Source organism: Phocoena sinus, chromosome 6 (genome assembly GCF_008692025.1).
Source record: "Phocoena sinus isolate mPhoSin1 chromosome 6, mPhoSin1.pri, whole genome shotgun sequence".
Lineage (NCBI taxonomy): Eukaryota > Metazoa > Chordata > Mammalia > Artiodactyla > Phocoenidae > Phocoena > Phocoena sinus.
The window spans coordinates 5,779,082-5,797,240 of NC_045768.1; the positions used below are offsets into that span (position 1 = coordinate 5,779,082).

An 18,159-nucleotide genomic window follows, 5' to 3' on the forward strand; every position below is an offset into this window, starting at 1 on the left:
GCCACAGGGAATCCCACCACGCCTAAATTCCCTTGTCCTCGCTTCCGGCCGGTTCCCAGGGCCCCATTACTGGGACTGAGATTCTGATTGGCCCAGCTCTAGTCAGGTGCCCAGCCATTGTCCAATCAGATATGACCAAAGGGGTGGAGTCAAGTGCAAACATGGCGGCTTTGGGCCGTGGTTTGTGGAGGGAACCATGTAAATGCTCCACGCCCCCCACCACCAAATTATGTGTGTGTTTTTGTCCTCTGTGCTCAGGCTGCTCTTCTTACTTGGGTTCTTTCTCCTCCTTGATGTAGGATGCTTAAGGCCACCCAGCCACGGTGGGGAAGCCTGGTGTGGTCAGTCGTGGCCACCATTCCCGGGAGCTCACTGCGGGCTGGGGGCACGACCGCCCCCAAGTTTGTCACCTAAACTCTCCTCGGTTTCCCTGGCACGTGCCACAGGGGCACAGCTGGTAACAAAATGCCAGGCTTCTGGGCTAGGGGCTGACGCGGGTGGGTGCTTTCGGATTCCATGCTTTTTGCTGGAGAGAGGGGTCGATTCTTCCAGATAAACAGGTTCTCTGGCAAAAGGTGGCCTTCAGCAGTGCTTTAGTCAGAAAACACAAAGGTTGGTCTAAGAAAAGCATGATTCACCACCCCCCACCCCCCACACACACACACTCTTACTCCTCTTTCTGCAGAAATAAACAAAAGACCAATGTATCATTTTTTTTAATCGTCATATTACAGCTCCTGCCTGCAGCCGGTCCCGACCCCGTCCGTTTGCTGACCACTTCTGCAGGCTCCAGGGGACCAGGGAACAAAGCCGGGGCCTGGCACCCGCACTGCACTGTCGGCCCTGGAGGACAAGTCACAACTACAAATTATCACAACAATTAGCGGCTGCACTTGGGAGATGGGCAAAGCGAGGAGGCCCAGCTCCCCATCATCAGCCAGTTTATTTGGCGGTGACCTTGCTCTGGAGGCGATGATACTCCTTCAGCCTGTAAACCAGATTCAAAACAAAGAAAAATGTAAATTAACAATGACAACATGCACTCAGTTCAATTAATTCAGGCAGAGGTGGGGTGGCAGGGGCAGCTGTTTGCTAAAGACGTGTGTGGAGTTGTCTTTTTTTCTCCCTCTCTCCCTCTCCTGCCCTGGCCCCTCCTGCCCTCCAATCAGGATAATGTAATTAATTTATCTTAGGGGGAAAACATTGCTTGCCATTGTTTAAGACAAAGCGTTAAACTGGCAATGGGAGAAATGAAGAGGCCATTATGAAAACCCCGTGTGTTCGGAGCCATTTAAAAGGGTTTATAGAGTCATAAAACACAAAAGGGGTGAAGGAGGCGGGGAGATGGAGGTGACTGTCAGGCTGGAATCCATGTCTCTCCCAGTCTCGGCTCCAGGGACGGGAGGCTGGCTCTGAGAGAAAATGGTTTCGTGCTGGGGGCATGTTATCAGCGAGAGGAGAGAAGCTCAAGCCCCAGGAGAAGGAAGATGGGGATTAAGAACCCAGAGCTGGACAGACAGGCCTTCTGGACTCAGCCCCACTGAGCACTTGCTGCTAGGCACTGTGCCCTTCCTGGGTGCCAGGGTCTGGGCAGAGTGCTTGATTTCCACGGACTCAGATCAAACTTTCACTGCACCTGTGAGGCAGGTATGGTTAACATCCTATGATTTCCAGAAGTTCAGAAGGGTTCTGAGACCCAACTGCAGAGGCAGGATTCGAAGCCAGGTCTGAGTGGCTTCAGATGGTGTGTATCACCCCACTGGGCCATGGAGATCCATGGTTCCAGTTAGACCTGAAGCTCCTGTATGTGGACGTGAAGGCAGGAGCCAGCCAGGTGACCTTCTGTGGCTTCTTTCTACCCCTCGGCCATTCCCCTTGCTAACCTGCCCAGGAAAGGGGCTCCTAGTGGCTGGAGAGGGTGGGAGTGAGTGTCAGAGGCAAAGAGCAGAACCCAGAAACCTGGAACTCAAGTGCCCAGGACCCTCTGTTGCTCTTGGCTGTCACAAGTGTGCCTTGTGGCCCCCGCAGAGGATGGGAGCAGGCTGGGTCCAAAGCAGGCGCTGAGGATGTGGTGGGTGGAGGGACAGGAAGGTGGCGCTTGTCTAGGGCAGAGCAGTGGTCAGAGCATTGAGGTCCCATCAGAGCCTGCTCCCCGCACCTCGAGGGCCTGAGGACCCGTCAGGGCCCAGAGCTTCTCACCTGAGGGAGTTGATGTTGATGAAACCAGTGGCATCTACTGGTTCGTAATGTCCCTGCACATTCATGCTGCAAAAGAGTAGGGGCTCATCAGCATCCCCCCGGCCTTGGCCTTGGCATCCAAGGGACCTCAGCCTCACAGACACCCAGGCATTTCCTCAGTGTTGATCCAACACTCCCTGCACTTTGGCTTTTCATTCCATTCCTTCCAATTCAGGGAGCCCTACCCGGGGCCGGGGATCACGCCGGGGCTGCAGAGCAGGGAGCCATATCCCTGCTACGCAAATGGGCAGGTTGGGTCCTGGTCCAGCCAGCGCCAGCCCAGTGAACTGCTCCCACGAACCAGAGCACTGCATCTGTAACCTCAGGACATGCACTGGAGCCAGCTCTGCCCTCGGGCTGTGGAGGGCTTCGACGAGTGCCCAGGAACAGCTGGTGGTGTCCAGTGGCCTGAAGGCCTAGGAGGCCAGGAGTTACACACCAAACAGCCTCAGATATGCGTGATGGCATCCCTCAAGTTGCAGAGAGGCCCCAGCAGTTAAGATCTGTCCACGAAGTCTTTTTCACCTTGTTTGCCCATTGAGTGATGGGCATCCATCACTCTAATCCATCCTCAAACATGGGCACCCACCCGATGCCAGCTGGTTTTGAAAAGTGCCCAGTCAACCCCTGCTACACTCAATGGAACAGATTTTCTCCCCCCATCTGCAGTTTCCATCTTCCAGATTCGACAACCTTCATCTTTTGGGTGTTCTCACTTAGCTGCGCTTTGGAACCCTTCCCAACCACACAGTCAGTCAGGTCCAGCCACCTGGGTGAGCATCCTGGCTCCACCCCTGCCACAGACCTTAGGGCAAATATTCTCGCGCTTTGAGCTTCAGTCTTTCACTTGTGAGATGGGGCTCTCAGCCTTATCACTGGCTCCACGTGAAATGATGTAGCTGCCACCTGGCACCAGGTAAGCACTCAGCTTTACTAACATCGTTCAGTCATTCATTTACTCAGGTATTTATTAAGCACCTACTACCTGCCAGGCGCCGTGCCAGGTGCTGAGGAAACAAGAACCAGACAGGAGCAACACCCACGTGGGGGGCAGGGGGTGGTGGGGTGGCGAGTGCAGACATAAGCAATCAATCATCCATCTGCCTTCGATAATTACGACTGTGATATGCTCTTTGAGGACAAGTTCAGGGCGCTGTGGTCTCAGATCTGACTCCACGAGGCCACCCTCTGAGCCCCCTGGGGGAAGGGGGTCCCTCCCGTTTCTCACGGGCCCCTTGTTGCGTCCTGCTCTGAATCAGCCCCTTGTCTTCAGGCCTGCAGAACTCCAGCCTCAGGACAAAGCAGTCTCAAGGTTCGAGGACAAGGAGGTGGCCTGTCCCCTCAGGAGCCTTCTCCAGAGAGGTGAGATCGGAGAGGAGGGCAGAGGGGTTCTGCCGTTTTTCTGAGACCCTGAGGCTGTGCCTCTGACCGGCTCTTTGTGGACTGTGGGCTTTGTACAACAAACGGGGTCTCTACGCCCGGCTGCCCCGCAGCTTGTCAGGACTTGGGCTCTGTGCCTCCCCCTGCCACGCCCTCGCCCTGACCTCCAGGGGACCTTGAAGCTGGAACTCCCACGCTCTCAATGCTCCCTCCTTTTCACCTCCATCCGCCCCTCCAGGGCTCAGGTGGCTGAAGCCACCAGGAATCGACTAGCAAGCTCCCTGTAAAGGGAGAAGATGTCAGACGTCCGAGGGGCTGAGCTCGGCACCCCTCACCAGGCAGGGGAAAGGCTGGACCCACCTAAAGCGCTTTTGCAGACCTTGCTGGGGTGATAAAAGAAGCTTCACATGACCCCGCCCTGTGCCTCCACACCCCCATCCCGAACCACCACCACGGCTTCGGACTCCTGGCCTCGCTCCCGCTGTCTGAGGCGCTCGTCCCCTTTGCAAGGGCCCCTGCGCTCAGCCCAGGGAGAAAGCAGGGCTTGGACCCCCTTCCTGCTCCCCGCGTGCATCCATCCTTTCACCACCGTCTCTCACGAGTCGAAACAAACTCTGCTACCCCCTTGCCCCCAAACAGGCCCTTCAGACCGCCCCAGCAGCCCCTGCAAAGAGAGGCCCACATCCAGGGACAAACTTGTCCCACGGGACTGCTGAAGTACTCCCAGAGGTGTTTCTCGGGAACCGAAAAACCTCTTTTAAAATTTGTGGTTTCGGGGGGTAGGGGGTACCGGTGGAGAAAGTTTACAATGATTTTTTTTTTTTTTTTTTTTTTTACCTCCCCTGACGGTCTACAGAAAACCTCTGTGCTTTTATTTTTGTTCATTCGAGTGCCTCTGACCTGCTCTATAATTACGGTACTTTCTACCTACTGTGCCGCGGCATTTCCAGTTCTGCTACCTCTCGCGGTTTCCTCGCTGGTCCCTGTGACGCTGTCACTCAAGGGCTTTCAAGTCAGGATGTAGAAATCAGAAAGAAAAGGGAAATGGTCGGAGACACAGTGAGAATAAATGCTCCTGCTTTTCTCTCTTTTTTTCCCCGTTCCCTTTTTACTTTATTCATTTAATCTCCCTGAGTGAGACTGTAAGGCTTAATGAAGGGTTGGACAGATTATTAGAGGCTGTTGATTTGGAGGGGGAGGGAAGAAAGAACCAGAGAGAGAAAGAGAGAAGATAATTTGACACTTACCCCGACTGATCTAAACTGATTCGGCTATATTTATGGCTTCTAAAGTGTTTAGGAAGATTGAAGGGGGGAGAGAAACGCAACACGGCAAAGAGAAGGGAGAGAGAAAAATAATATTGACCGCTAAACAAAACTCGTACTGTGATTCCTGACCGGCTTCCGGGAGGGGAGAGCTGGCCTCAGCCTGAGCCAGGCTGGACCTGGGACTTGTATCAGGTGGGGCTGCCTGTCCCCACCTCTTGTTTGGCCAGGTGAACTCCAGAGGGAACACCTTGCTCCTCGGTCAAGGCCAGTCTGTCATTCAGGATGCAAACGCAGGTGCAGCTAATAGGCAACTGCTACCTTGGACCCAGCCCGCCAGGGCTCCCCAGCCTCTCCCGCGTCCTTTCAGCGCCCTCAGCCTGGCCCGTCGGGAGGCAGCTCCTCAAGGTTCCCTCCTGGCTCCCTCTCATCCAGCTCTGCCACTCCCCTGAGCTGTCTCCTCTTGGCCCCATCAATCCAGTGTCCTCAGACCACGTTTCTCCTCAACTCTAGCCCTGTGTGTCCAGTGGCCGACTCTAGTTCTCCTGGCCTATCTCAAAGAAAACTCATCCTGCAGTTGTCCAAATCCAAATGCATGATTTCCACCCCCCATTCCCTCAACTCAGTCATCGCCACCAAAGTGTACCCAGCGGCTCATGCCAGAAAACCCAGGGTGGTTCTGAACTTTTCCATCTCCCTCCCCATCCAAGCCCTTTCAATCCCACCTCCTAAATATTTGCCAAATCCATCTGCTGCTCTCTATTCCCAGAACCAGCGGCCTGGTCCAAGCCACCGGCATGTCCCACGGGGAGCCCTTGTGTCCACCCTTGCCAGGTTCTTCTAGTGCCTGGGATGTTCCGGGTTCTTCCAAGGCTCAGAACCTCTGCACAGGACAGCCTCTCTGGAAACTCTCCTGCCCCCTCTCCACCTGGTTCACTCCTTTCTTTTGGAGACCAGCTCAGAAATGACTTCCATGGGGAAACCTCCCCACACCCCCATTATTATACCCAGCCCAAATATCCTGTATCTCCCCACAGCCCAGCACCTCCTTCCCTAATCCTGCACTCGGGTGATCCTTTGACTGGGGCCTTTCTCCCCATCTAGCCTGTACATTCAATGAGGGCAGAGGCGGTCTGGATAATCTTCAGGACTGTCTCCCCCATACCCTACACGTGCCTGGGCATATCTTTGCTGAGAAAGCCAGTCGGAGGAGATACTGGACATGAGGGTCTGTGCCCAGCTGGGGTCAGGGGTGGGGCGCCTACCTCACCAGCTCCTCGTTGTAGAGGGACAGCGGGGACTCCCGGCCGAGGATGTACACCTGGCCCTTGAAGACGGATACCCGCACTTTCCCTTCCACGTGCTCCTGGGACTTGGCGATGCAGTGGCGGATGAACTCACACTCGGGGCTGTGCCAGAAACCTGCAGAGAGGAAGGAGCGAGTGTGCCCGGGAGGCCCACTGTGCGCCTGCCTCGGGCCAGGACGTGGGGAGGACTGGGGTCCAGGAAAGGCACCCTGTGCCTCACCCCGTCACGGCAGACGTGAGCCTGGGAGGGCAGTCCCGCATCTGCCTTGTTCACTGTGGAGTTCTGGCATGACATGCACTTGTAAATGACAACAGTGAGGACCAAGCCCGCCTGCCCCTGTCCTGTGACCTTGTAGGGCTCCTGGAGGTAAGGAGGCATCCTCTACACCCTGCAATGCAGTCACCCCCTAAGGGTCAGGGGGAGGGGATCTAACCTGCTGCTTCACACCACAGACATTCAGTGGTGAAGGGGCCCCGTCCTTCGCCCACAGCGGGCTCTGTCTCATCAGGGCAGCAGACCTCAAGCAAGACTCAGACATATGTTACCGGGGCCGAGCGATGGGGGTGCCCAGCTGGGTGGTGGGTTTGGGGTCAGAAAGACCAGGTGTGTGGGGCCTTCACCTCTCTGTGCCTCTGTTTCCCCATCTGCTGAGTGGGGATGACACTGCCTCGCCCTCCCAGGATGAGCGGGCTTATTGTCCATGGAGGCCCTGGGCTCAGGGGCTGCTGTGAACGCTGCTGGGAAGAGCCCCACCCCTCAGGATAGGCAGACGCCTTGGAAATAAGTGACCTGTCTTTAAAATACTGCTAATATTTTCACACGCGAAGATTTCTACAGATGAAGCACCCGCACCATGCCGAGTTCTTTACCTGGGCCAGCTCTTCGAACCCCCCCAGTCGCAGGAGAAAAACCTCTCTTAGCCTCTTCCTTTTCTGCGTGAGGAAGTTAGGCTCAGGGAATTTGAGAGACTCTTCCACGATCACACAGGCTGTAGTGGGGGGCCTGGACCTGACCTCAGTCGGCCCCAGTTCTAACAACTGTGCTTCATATGATCATTTTGGAGCTTCCCCGTCTACATCTGCGACATCCCCGAGCTGCCTGAGAAATGCGCTGCCCCCATCCCCCGTTACCCATATCTGTCCCCCAGATCCCTCAGGCCAAAGAGGGCCGTGTGCTCAGTCCCCCGTCTGCCCAGCGTCTGGACAGTGGCTCCTCTCAGTTTCTGCCGAGGGCAGGGGGGCCGTGGCCAGGGTTGGGGGAGGGACAGCGAGAGGGGTAGGGTTTCTCTGAAACGGAGCCGGGAAGGTGAGCCCACCTGGGCAGCTGTGGGGCCAGGTGGTGCGCGATCTCCTGCCCTGATAAAGGGCTGGGTCAGCCCCGGCTCTGCGGCTATTGTTGGAAGCCCTGGCCTCCAGGGGCACCTGCTGAGGCCCTCCGTGGGAAAGGGGAGCAGGCCTTCTCCACGACGGGGTCCGGTGGCTTCCAGACGTGGGGGAGGGGCGGGCAGGGAGAGAAGGGGTTGCGTCCTCACTCTCCGACGTCCTGCCTTTTGAGTTCACCTCTGGTTCCACCTTGACAAGCCACGTGATCTCTTTGTGCCTCAGTTTCCTCATTTGCACAAGGAGGTAATACTAACCATTCTCTGGGGGGGTTGTGTGGATTCAGTGAGAGTTTTTGCTTTCAAGATTTGAACATGGCCTCTGCCAGCCCTCACTGTATACAGGCAGACAGACACCCAGAGAGGGAGAGAACCTTTCCAAAGCCACACAGCGAGATCCAAAGTTCTCCTGACTCTAGCCCAGAGCCCCGTGGGAGGGCACACTGATGGCCACCCCCCACCATGCCCCAGTGGCTTGGCCATCTTTCTAAGTCAGGATAATTAGACCATTAGGTTCCCAGGCAGGAAGAGAGGTGGGAGATGGAGCCAGAGATATGGGGGCAGAGACCCCTGTGGGAGTGCCCGGCCTGGGCTTTATCTCAGGATCTCTCCCCTCCCGCCATGGGGGCCTTGTGCTCAGATTTCTCTTCCCAGCAGACCCAATCTGGGGTGGAGGGCAGTGAGTCCTGAGTGCCGCACTGGGGAGAGCCTGCGTGTCCCAGGCTGGGGGATGCACAGTGGGTGGGGCCTGGAGCTGGGCCAAATTCTGTACTAATCAGGACAACGACCCTCTGTGCATTATACCCACTTTACTGCTGAAGAAACTGAGGTGAGGGGAGAGGTGAGCTATACCCCCTAGATGAGATGGGTCTTGAAGCTGGGGTCATGCCAGAATGACCCTGTGGGGTGAGGCCAGTGTGCTCCTGGAGGGAGGGGGTCTGTATAAACCTCATACAGGCAGATCAGGAAATTTGGGGATGGGGTGAGAGGAGGGGGAGACAGTACTCACAGTAGTCAGGGCAGCTAGGAGTGGGACCAAGGCAGAAGGGCTTCCCCGGGCCTCCGTCTCCCTGGGCCCTGAGACCACAGGGCCTCCGAGGAAGCTGAGTACCATAGCAGAGTGGTGGCTCTATAACCGGGGAGCTAGACAGAATGGAGAAGGGACCTGGGCCTGTGCCCTTTATTTTACAGGAAGGGAAACTGAGGCTCTGGGAGGAGACAGACCTACTCAATCAAGATCATAAAGCCAGCCAGAGGCAAGGCCCCATTCTCCTGCGTCCATGCTCAGAGACCATGCCAGGCAGTGTCCTGGAGGCGTTGCAAATATCCATGCATTGAGGCCTCACTATAAGACAGGCAGAACTATCCCCATTCTTCATATGTGGAAACCAAGGCACAGGGAGGGCAAGTAAGTTGCTCAAGCTAATCCCTGCTCTGTAGCCTTTATGCATCCCAAATGTGAGAAATCCCATCAAACAGACCGACCCTCTGAGCTGTTGCGGGATGGGGACGGGCTGCTGCCAGAGGCCGACCTTGACATCTGTGGGAGCCTGGTCGTCAGAGGCACCTGGGCGAAGTTAATGTTAATAACAGCTACCTGGGCGGAGCCTCCACTCTGAGATTTTATTTCCTTTTAAACCTAATCACTGTAACATTTGGGGATTTAGAGGGCTCGGTGGGTGAGAGCAAGGACTCAACCCAGGCAGCCTGGCCCCACACCAAGGGCCAAGCTGTGCTCCTGACACCCAGGGCTGCCCTGTGCACACCACTGCGCCCCTTGATCACCCCTTGCTAACGGCCCCAGCCCAGCTTCCTACCCACCTCGGATCTGCTGGAGTGGCCGAGAACTTGGCCTCTGAAGCTGTCCTGTCCTGGGCTCCAAGCCACTTCTCAGCAGCTGTGAAACCTTGGGCAAGCGTCTTCATCTCACCTCTGTGCAGCTAAGATTAGATAATACCCGTCAGTGCCCAGCTCAGGGCTGGGCAGCAAGAGAGGTGGCAGCCGGGCTTCCCTGGTGGCGCAGTGGTTGAGAATCTGCCTGCCAATGCAGGGGACACGGGTTCGAGCCCCGGTCTGGGAAGATCCCACATGCCGCGGAGCAACTGGGCCCGTGCGCCACAACTACTGAGCCTGCGCTCTAGAGCCCGCGAGCCACAACTACTGAGCCTGCGCGTCTGGAGCCTGTGCTCCCAACAAGAGAGGCCGCGATAGTGAGAGGCCCGCGCACCACAATGAAGAGTGGCCCCCGCTCGCCGCAACTAGAGAAAGCCCTCGCACAGAAACGAAGACCCAACACAGCTAAAAATAAAGTAATTAATTAATTTTAAAAAAAAAAAAGAGAAGTGGCAGCCGATCTAGCGTGAGGAGGGAGGCTGGCGGCCTGGCCCCCTCTCAGCCTCCACGGATGCCCCCTGAGCAGAAGCAGCCCCGGCCAGGTGCTGTCCCCCCATCGCAGCCTGCCGCGTCTTAACGACTCTCGCCACTTTGTAACCAAAATCCACCTTTCAGTGTGGAAACCCCGCTGAGCAAGAGAGCCCACAGGAGACAATGTTATTTAAACACCTGTCTGTACCTGGGAAGGGGGAGACTGGGCTTCAAAGCTCCTGGGAACAATGGGAGGGAAAAATAATGCCAGCCAATAACCACCACGTCCCCTTGAAATCCCGAGATGAGTTCCAGCGATTAGGAGGTTTCAGAGGAAACAAAACCTCCGAGTGGGGGACGAGGGGAAGAGGTGAGGGCGGTGGAGGCTTCTACCAGGCAGTTACTATTACTATTAACTTTCCTGGGGTCCCTCTGACATCCAGGTCCCCATAGATGGCAGCCTGTCCCCCACCAACAGCTCAGAGGGGCTGTTCGATGTGATTTCTCAAATTAGGGAGATGTTAATGTCATAGAATAGAGTCAGCCCTTTCTGGAAAGGGCCAGATAGTAAATATTTTAGGCTCTGCAGGCCACGTGGCCTCTCTAGCAACTGCTCTGCTCTGCCAGTGTAGCTCTGAAGTAGCCACAGGCAACACGGACACGAATGAGCAACGACTTACGGACACTGAAATCTGAATTTCCGGAAATTTTCACGTGCCATGAAACAGTATTATTTTTTAAAAAATTTCCCCAACCACTGAAGAATGTAAAAACCAGTCTTAGCTCATGGGCTGAACAAAAGCAGGCAACGGGCTGGATTTGGTCACCCCTGGTATAACGCGTGGGATGGATCTGGAGTCGGGAGGACTGGATTTCTACTCTGTGGCAGCAGGTAAGGCACGGAAACTCAGTCTGGAGCCCAGCCCACGCTCCACACATGGGCTGGGCATTCGGCCGTCCCGGTGGCTTCCCAGTAGGGATCTGGCCCAGGCGATGCCCAGGCCCGGGGCCCCGTTCTTGGTTAACGTAGGCTTTCCCTTGCTTGCGGCAGTTCTTGTAGCGGCTCTGGGTTCTGCCTGGAAACAGGCTGACCTGGGCTCAAACCCAGCTAGGCCACATCCAGTTGTGTAACTTTATATAAGCTCCCTTTGCTCGGAGACTCAGTTTCTGGCCGCAGCTCTCTTAGGAAACTTGGGAAACCCCCTAGGATGACTTGTGTTCCCACACAGTGCCAGGTACCCGGCACGTGCTGGATAACACTTGGCAGCCATAGGCATGACACAAGATGCTTCCCTGGCCCTGCGGCCGTCATGCGGGTCGCAGGCGGCGGAGGCAGCGGGACAGCCCGGGGAACCGGTGCATTTCCCTCCACACCTTGTGAACAAGGCAGGTCCCGACGTCCCCTCCTCGCTTCCTCGTCCCCTGCCCTCTCTCCACCCCCCTTCACCCCGCATCTTCCGGGGGCTCTCCAGCAAGTGGCAGTGGGCAAGGCGGGACTGGAGGAGGGTGCCCCTGGGTGAGGGAGGGGAGGAGAGCAGCTGCAGGGTCAACGTACCCGTGTACACCAGCTCGGCGAATTTCAAGCCCAGGCCTTGTTTGATTTTTCGCACTTCCCGATCCATGGTGAAGGCCTCGATGTCTAAATGAGCGTGGTAAAGGATCGTCCCCGCTGGGGTCTCGTAGATACCTAGCCATTTTTCCAGGCAGGGGGAGAAGAAGAAAAAAGAGAGAAACGCGTGAAACCCAAAGTGTCAGCAAATGACAAAAAGAGAAAAATAATAATGACTCGTCTGACAGGAGACAAGCCAGTCGGACCCATTCACTCCCAGCTTGCCGCAAAATGCATCCGTCATTATATTCATGCTGGGGCCACGACAGTCCACTCTGCAGCTTGTGGAGAAAATGTCTAGATGCCCCCCTTTGAAGAGGCCCTCAGACGTTGGAAAATAACAGGGTTTCAGAGCTGCTCCCCCCTCCTTCCCAACTCGTGCCCACCGGCCCGCAGCTGAAAACCTGTAATTAAACAGAGTCTGGTGGAGCCCAGGGTCCCGATGTCCCTTCCTGCCTTCCACCAGGGAGCCAGGGGAGGGGACGGCTGTGCACACACGTGCCACCTTCAGCCGGCGGCCCCCCTGCAGCTGTGTCTCTGCAGAGAAATCCTGACTGCCTTGGTCACCTGTGCTGACCCCACTGTACAGCCGGGGAAACTGAGCCCTGGAGGAGAAGGGACGTGGCTGAAGTGGAGCTGGGAACCGAATCTAGGCCCCCGAGTCCCTGAGCAGCGCTGTCTGCTGCCCTGTGGACCAGCAGGTGATCGGGGCCAAACCCAAAAGGTCATGGGAAGACGGTCTTGCTAGGTCCCCTCCCCACCATCTCAGGCCCAAACCCTCCATTTGCTAAACAATCTGCTTGAAGTGCATGGTCTCCAAGTGACAAGGGGCGCCTGGCCCTGGCTGAGTGTAGCCCTGAGAGGAAGGTCTTATAAGTAGCACCACCCCAGATTTGGGGGCACTAAGGTTCCAAGAGGCAGGATGGCCCCCGGGCACATGGCCGGGCTCCCTCTTCCCAGCAGTGCAGCCTCGTGAATCAAGTTCAGGTGAGCACCTTGGATAAACCTGCCCCGTGTCTGCTGTCCCGATGGAGGGCTAATAACCGCCCCATCCCCACAAATGCCACCCCCCAAAGTCCGTTTCTTCCCACCACATAACACTAACAGCATTAAAGGGGCAAGTTTTCAGTTATCCTCAAAATTTACCGCCATCGTCTTTCCACAGAAAGGATTTGTACACCCAGGCTCATGGCAGCATTATTCACAAGGGCCAAAAGGTGGAAGCAACCAAAATGCCCATCAACAGATGAGCGGAGAAACAAAGTGAGATAACTACACACAATGAAACGTTCAGCCTTAAAAAGGAAGGACGTTCTGACACACGCTACACCATGGGTGAACCCTGAGGACAGGACACTCCGCGAAATAAACCAGTCACCAAAAGACAAATACCGTGTGGTCCCGCTTACGTGAGGCTCCTAGAAGAGTCCAATTCATAGGAACTAAGCAGGATGCTGGGTGCCAGGGGCTGAGGAGGGGAAATGGGGAGTTAGTGTTTAACGGGGCTTCACTTTGGGAAGATGAAGAAGTTCTGGAGATGGGGGGTGGTGATGGTTACACAGCAACGTGAATGTTGTACTTAAGGCCACTGAACTGTACGTTCAAAACAGCTAAGATGGTAAAGCTTTATGTTTTCTATATCGTACCACAATTTAGAAAAATGCTTTAAAAAACCCCCAAAACCAGAAAGGAGATTGTTTCAACTCTGAAGTCCAAAGGGGACACGGGCAAGACTGTGTCTGATGTGAGTAGCCAGAAACTTTCACCCTAGAGAACTTTTCTAGTCTTTAATCTTTAAGTCTGGGAACCACAGGAATGTCAGGGCCCTTGAGGATCACCTGCGTTCTCCTAACTTAGCTGCAAATGCTGTATTCGAACAGTCTGAGGTGGAAGCTCGGCATATACAATCGAAAATGATGTCCCACTGTGGGGAGCAGAGGCCCCTCTGCAAACCCTGGGCTCCACCAAGCGGTCCTTAAAATGCTAATCTGGCCCAACATACCAGTTGCACAGATGGGAGGACAGAGGCCCGGGGGAGGGACATGACTTGCCCAGGGGGAGTGGAACCTGCGTCTAGGTTTTCCATCTCTGCTCCAGGTTGCCTCTTAGGGCCTTTGCCAAGTGATCCAGCGCTCACCAGGCATGAAAAGGACACCCAGGTCTGAGGTGCTGTGGCCAAGGAAGACCCTGGGCTGTTCCCAAGGCTCCGAGGTGTTCCCTAGTGGAAAAGAGCCTCTTGGCAGGGGCGGGGGGTGAGTCTCTCATCTGCAAACGCCCGATATCCTGGTCTCGGGGGACATGCACATCAAAGAGACCAGGAGCCGATGTGGTTACAGTCTACCTGTCCTGTTTCACTTGTGTGGCCGCAGCTCTTGGGCCACCTCTGCTGTCCTGAATCAGTTGTGGGAGTAAATGCCTCCCCAGTAGGAAAACACCCACATCCCCAAGTTTATGCACCAGGCCCAAGCCCTCGATCCTCTGGGGAGTTCCTCCGGCCCTCACTAGGCCTCGTCGTTACCCTTACAAACATGGTTCAGACAGGCTCCGTCATCCACTTCTGCCAAACGGCTCAGACACAACCCAGAAAGGGCTTAGAAAGGTTGATGGGGTTGGAGTCAGATGGGTGGCCGAGAAAATGATAGCCTGAGGGGGGCGGTGCAGGGACACAAGAGAAACTATGAAAAGAAGACAAGAATTCAGCATAGGACTTGGGGCTGCTCCTTGTGGGGACAGTATGGTGGCACCAACAAGTGGCTCCCAGTGGCCCCAGGTCACTGAGAAAGGCCTGATGGTTCAGCAGTGTGCTTCCAAAGACAGAGATGTGCAGAACTTTTGAAAATATCTGCCTCCCCAAAGATGGCAGAAATGACCTCAATGTGAAAGGAGCAAGTTTTCCATTACCCCATAAACTTTATCACCAAGAGCCACCGAAAGCAAGACAAGAACAAAGCCCTATTTGTCTTCTCATCCTAGTATATACTAAGAACTCAATATAGATTGGACTAGAAATGGGCCTTCTGCTTCCCCCTCATAATTACTTTTGCCACATTTTGTAAAAATTCAGAAACTTTCAAAGCCTTCCTTACGCTGGCAGGCACACACACTCACAACGGCAGGCCAATAGCAGGGGCCCTCCTCATTTTCAGCTCCTGGAGAACCTAGCTGCCCCCTGCTCTCCTGTCTTCATCTGGCCAGCTGTGGGCAGGGTGCAAGGTGGGTTTGTAGGGCCGGAGCTGTAGACCAGAAGTCCCTCGGAGAGTGCTCAGCTCAGCTCTGCTATGTGACCTTGGCCCACCTCATTCCCCTCTGAGGCCCCGGCCACCTGTCCGGAAAAGAAGGTTGTAAGTGTCTGCTGCTTTTCCTTCTAACTTCCACCGAGACCTGCCCGAAGGTGGGCACCCAGACACTGTCCCCCAGTGCGTACTGGTGGTTTTGTCTCTGGAACACTGTAGCCAGCTCGCTAGCACCACTTCCCCGCAGTCCAGAGAGGGAACAGCACCGGTGGTTTGCAGGGCGAGAGGACATCCATACTTTCCATTGAGGAAGAGCTATGCTTGCCCTAGGGACCCCCCGCTACTGCCCCACCTTAGAGGCTCCCCAGAAAAAGAGCAGAGAGTGCCTGGTGGGCAGAGTCACCCATTCTTGAGCCCTTAGAACCAGCCTCACAGCTGTCAACCCTCCAAGGCTGCCGCAGGAAGAGTCATAGGCGAGAAGAAAGGCTGCAGCCGTGAAACACACCAGCACGGTTAATATTCCTGTTCCTTTTCTTAGAAGGTGTTAAAGTTAATTGTGACTGATCAAAAAGCCTGTTTTTTCAGGTTGCTGCTGTGGGGTGTGTGTGTGTGTGTGTGTGTGTGTGTGTGTGTGTGTGTGTGTGTGTGTGTGTGTATCTTAAAGATCTTCCCTCTCCTCTCCACAGGGGTAGGGGGTACAGATGATTTCTGTGTATTTCTTCTGGAAAAAGAAATGATTTTAAGAAAACCAGTGACAGAATCCTGATGCTAAAAGACGATGGATTTGGGGCTTTTGACAGCCGGCATACAAACCACTGCGCAAAAAGAAGGAGGAGATGACAGGTGAGTCTCGGTGTCGCTGCGGAAGAGACAGCAGACATCTTCGGAGTGACACGCACAGCAGACTCAAGTGTCTATTTTCATCTCTCCGTGTTTACAGGAAAAAGACAGAGGTGTCAGCGGTTCTCCGTGGAGCAGCCTCAATCACACCATAATTACTGCCAAGGAGCGGGTGGGGAAGCAGGGCGAGGAGCTGGGGGGTGGCCGAGGTTGGGGGAGAGTGGACCAAGGAGGAAGAGGTGGGGACCGAAACAGCTGTCACCGCTTAAATCCTTCTCGTCTGTTCCTGAGGCTGCCAGGTTAGCCCAGATTGAGCAATTTGGCAGAATTGAGTGGGACCCGCCAACTAGGCTGGGGGGCGGGGGCGGAGCTGGGGGCTAGGGCACCTGGACCAGAGCCTCTGATCCTTTGGGAAAGCAGTATCCAGAGGGAGGGATTTGGAAAGGCCAGGGGAAGGGAGCTTGGCTGGAGCCCAAGGGCTCCCCTCTTAGGTACCAGGGCCAAGGATAGAGGCGGTTGCCATGGTGAGGGGGAGGCAAGTCCCGGTGGGGCTCTAGCCATCCTCTATGCTCCTGGAACCCCACAGGCCCCATCCTGGGAATCAGGGTAGGCCTCTGAGTCCGGCCATTCCAGGCTTCTGGGAATGCAAACACCTTTGCTTCACAGGTCTCCCTCCACTCTGGAACATTCCATCTGAGTGGAGCCTCTGGGAGGCCTGGACAGGTGGACAGGAAGGAACACTTGTTCCTTCTTAGCCAGAAAGTGGAGGAGTAAGGAGGAAGTGAGGGAGGACGGGAGAGTGGGAGAGAGATGGGAAGGGTGGAGGAAAGGGGGGAGTGGAGGGGAGAACAGAAAGCAGGCAGCGAGGAGGGGGTGGAGGGGGTCGGCAGGCGGGGGTGAGCCCCACACGGCAGGGCCGGGAGGAGAGGAACCAGCCGGAGAGAAGGCGAGGGAAGGACCGGTGCTGCCTCCTTCCCTGCTTCCCTCCTGCCTTCCTTGCCCCCCTTCTCCTCCCCACTGATTACATTTACTTCACTTAACTAGCCCCCCTCCAGAGTTAAAAAGATAATGTGATAATGACGATGTGAACAGCCACAATACAGCGAAAGCTACTCCATCTGCAGCTTCCCCAGCCCCCGGCCCGCTGACCCCATGGCCCCGAGTGCTGCCGACCCGGCCACCCCAGACCCAGGGCACTAGCACTGCCCAACTTCCTACCCATCCACCGCCACCCACTCCCACCCCCAAAACCCCAAGCCCTTAACGAATTTCAATTGCGAGATTTGTAAAATCAATACAAATGACGTTTTCCCCTTGTATACCAAGGTACAAACAATAGCATTTTCCTGCTGTGCCCTCAATATAATTGACAATTAACAGCTTCTCCCGTGACCGTGACCAGTAGACCTGTGGGTGAATCCACTTCGTCCTCATTTATTGCCCCTACCCCCTGCCTTTCTTTCTCACAGTGAATTATTGGGAGTGGAGAAATAAAAAACAAGACCTCCCCCTAAAATTATGAAGCAACTTTCTTTTCTCAACCCCCAACCCAAGTCAGAAAATAGGCAAGTTAGAACTTCCAGAGGGAGATGGTGAGATCACCTAGTGCACCCATCTTTGTTGGTGAGAGTCGTAGAGAGGGAAAGCAACTTGCCTAAGGTCACACAGCAAGTTCTTGGGACTTAGAACCCTGGTTGTCTTCCCCAAAGACTGTACCACGCTCAGGCTAAATTCTATGCTTTTAGGGACAGGCCCCCACAGGTACACACACAGTACCTGGGTAGAGTGAGGGCTGTGCTCCAGGAATCTTTTCCTCAGGTGGGTGGTCAGAAGCCAAGGGAGCTGGAACCGAGTGCTAATCTCATGACTCCCACCTTCAGTGGTGATGACGCCCCCAGTTCTGGGGAAAAGGTAGGAAGTCTACCATCCAGGCACACCTCATGCTATGGGTCAACAGGTCTCTGATCTGCACCACAACCCATTTCACAGATGAAGAAGTTGAGGCTCAGAGAGGCTATGTTGCTTTCCCAACGGTGATGGAGCCAAGATGGGGAGTCAAGGGTGGTAAACAGGGCCTGGCCCCTGACACCAGCCCTTCAATGTGCCTTCCCAAGGTCTCCAGGGGGTCGGTCAGCCTCAGACCCAACCCACCACCCAGGTGGCCACTTGGGGCTCCTCCTACCTTCTCTACCACTCCTGCTGGAAGGCTCCCACTCCACTCTGTTCCACGTTCTACCAGTTGAAGCCTATTCTCCTGCCACCTCTTTCAGGATGTCTTCCCAGATCAGCCCAGTTCGCGCCTTTATGACTACCTCCTTCCGTTCAAGTTCACTTGCGTGCCATTTCACAGAGTGACCTCAGGCCAGCCCTTATCTTTCCATTGTCAGCAGCACTGATCTACATCCACAATCAATTAGTGATGCCTGCCTTGGGCGTGGGAGGGACGTGACAATAGGCGCAGAGTGGACATCTCTGAGCCACTCGGAAGGTACCCAGAGGGCACAGGCTGCCTTTGCCATTTCAGCATCCCTGTGGGGCTGCTGC

General features: G+C 55.3%; 1 protein-coding gene across 2 annotated transcripts in view; it reads right to left on the reverse strand.

The window, feature by feature from the left end:
* Nucleotides 1–699: 699 nt before the first annotated feature.
* The window catches only part of ASS1 (argininosuccinate synthase 1), a 50,456-nt gene continuing 32,996 nt past the window's right edge, over nt 700–18,159 (reverse strand). Inside the window, exons 11-14 of one of the 2 annotated variants that reach the window (XM_032635886.1) lie at nt 11,489–11,620; nt 6,149–6,305; nt 2,200–2,265; nt 700–988 (exon numbers count right to left, since the gene is read on the reverse strand). In XM_032635886.1, the coding sequence (XP_032491777.1) occupies nt 943–988; nt 2,200–2,265; nt 6,149–6,305; nt 11,489–11,620 (401 nt within the window). In that variant the 3' untranslated portion in view covers nt 700–942. The remainder of the gene's footprint in view (nt 989–2,199; nt 2,266–6,148; nt 6,306–11,488; nt 11,621–18,159) is intronic. The other variant, XM_032635885.1, reaches the window with a different exon arrangement.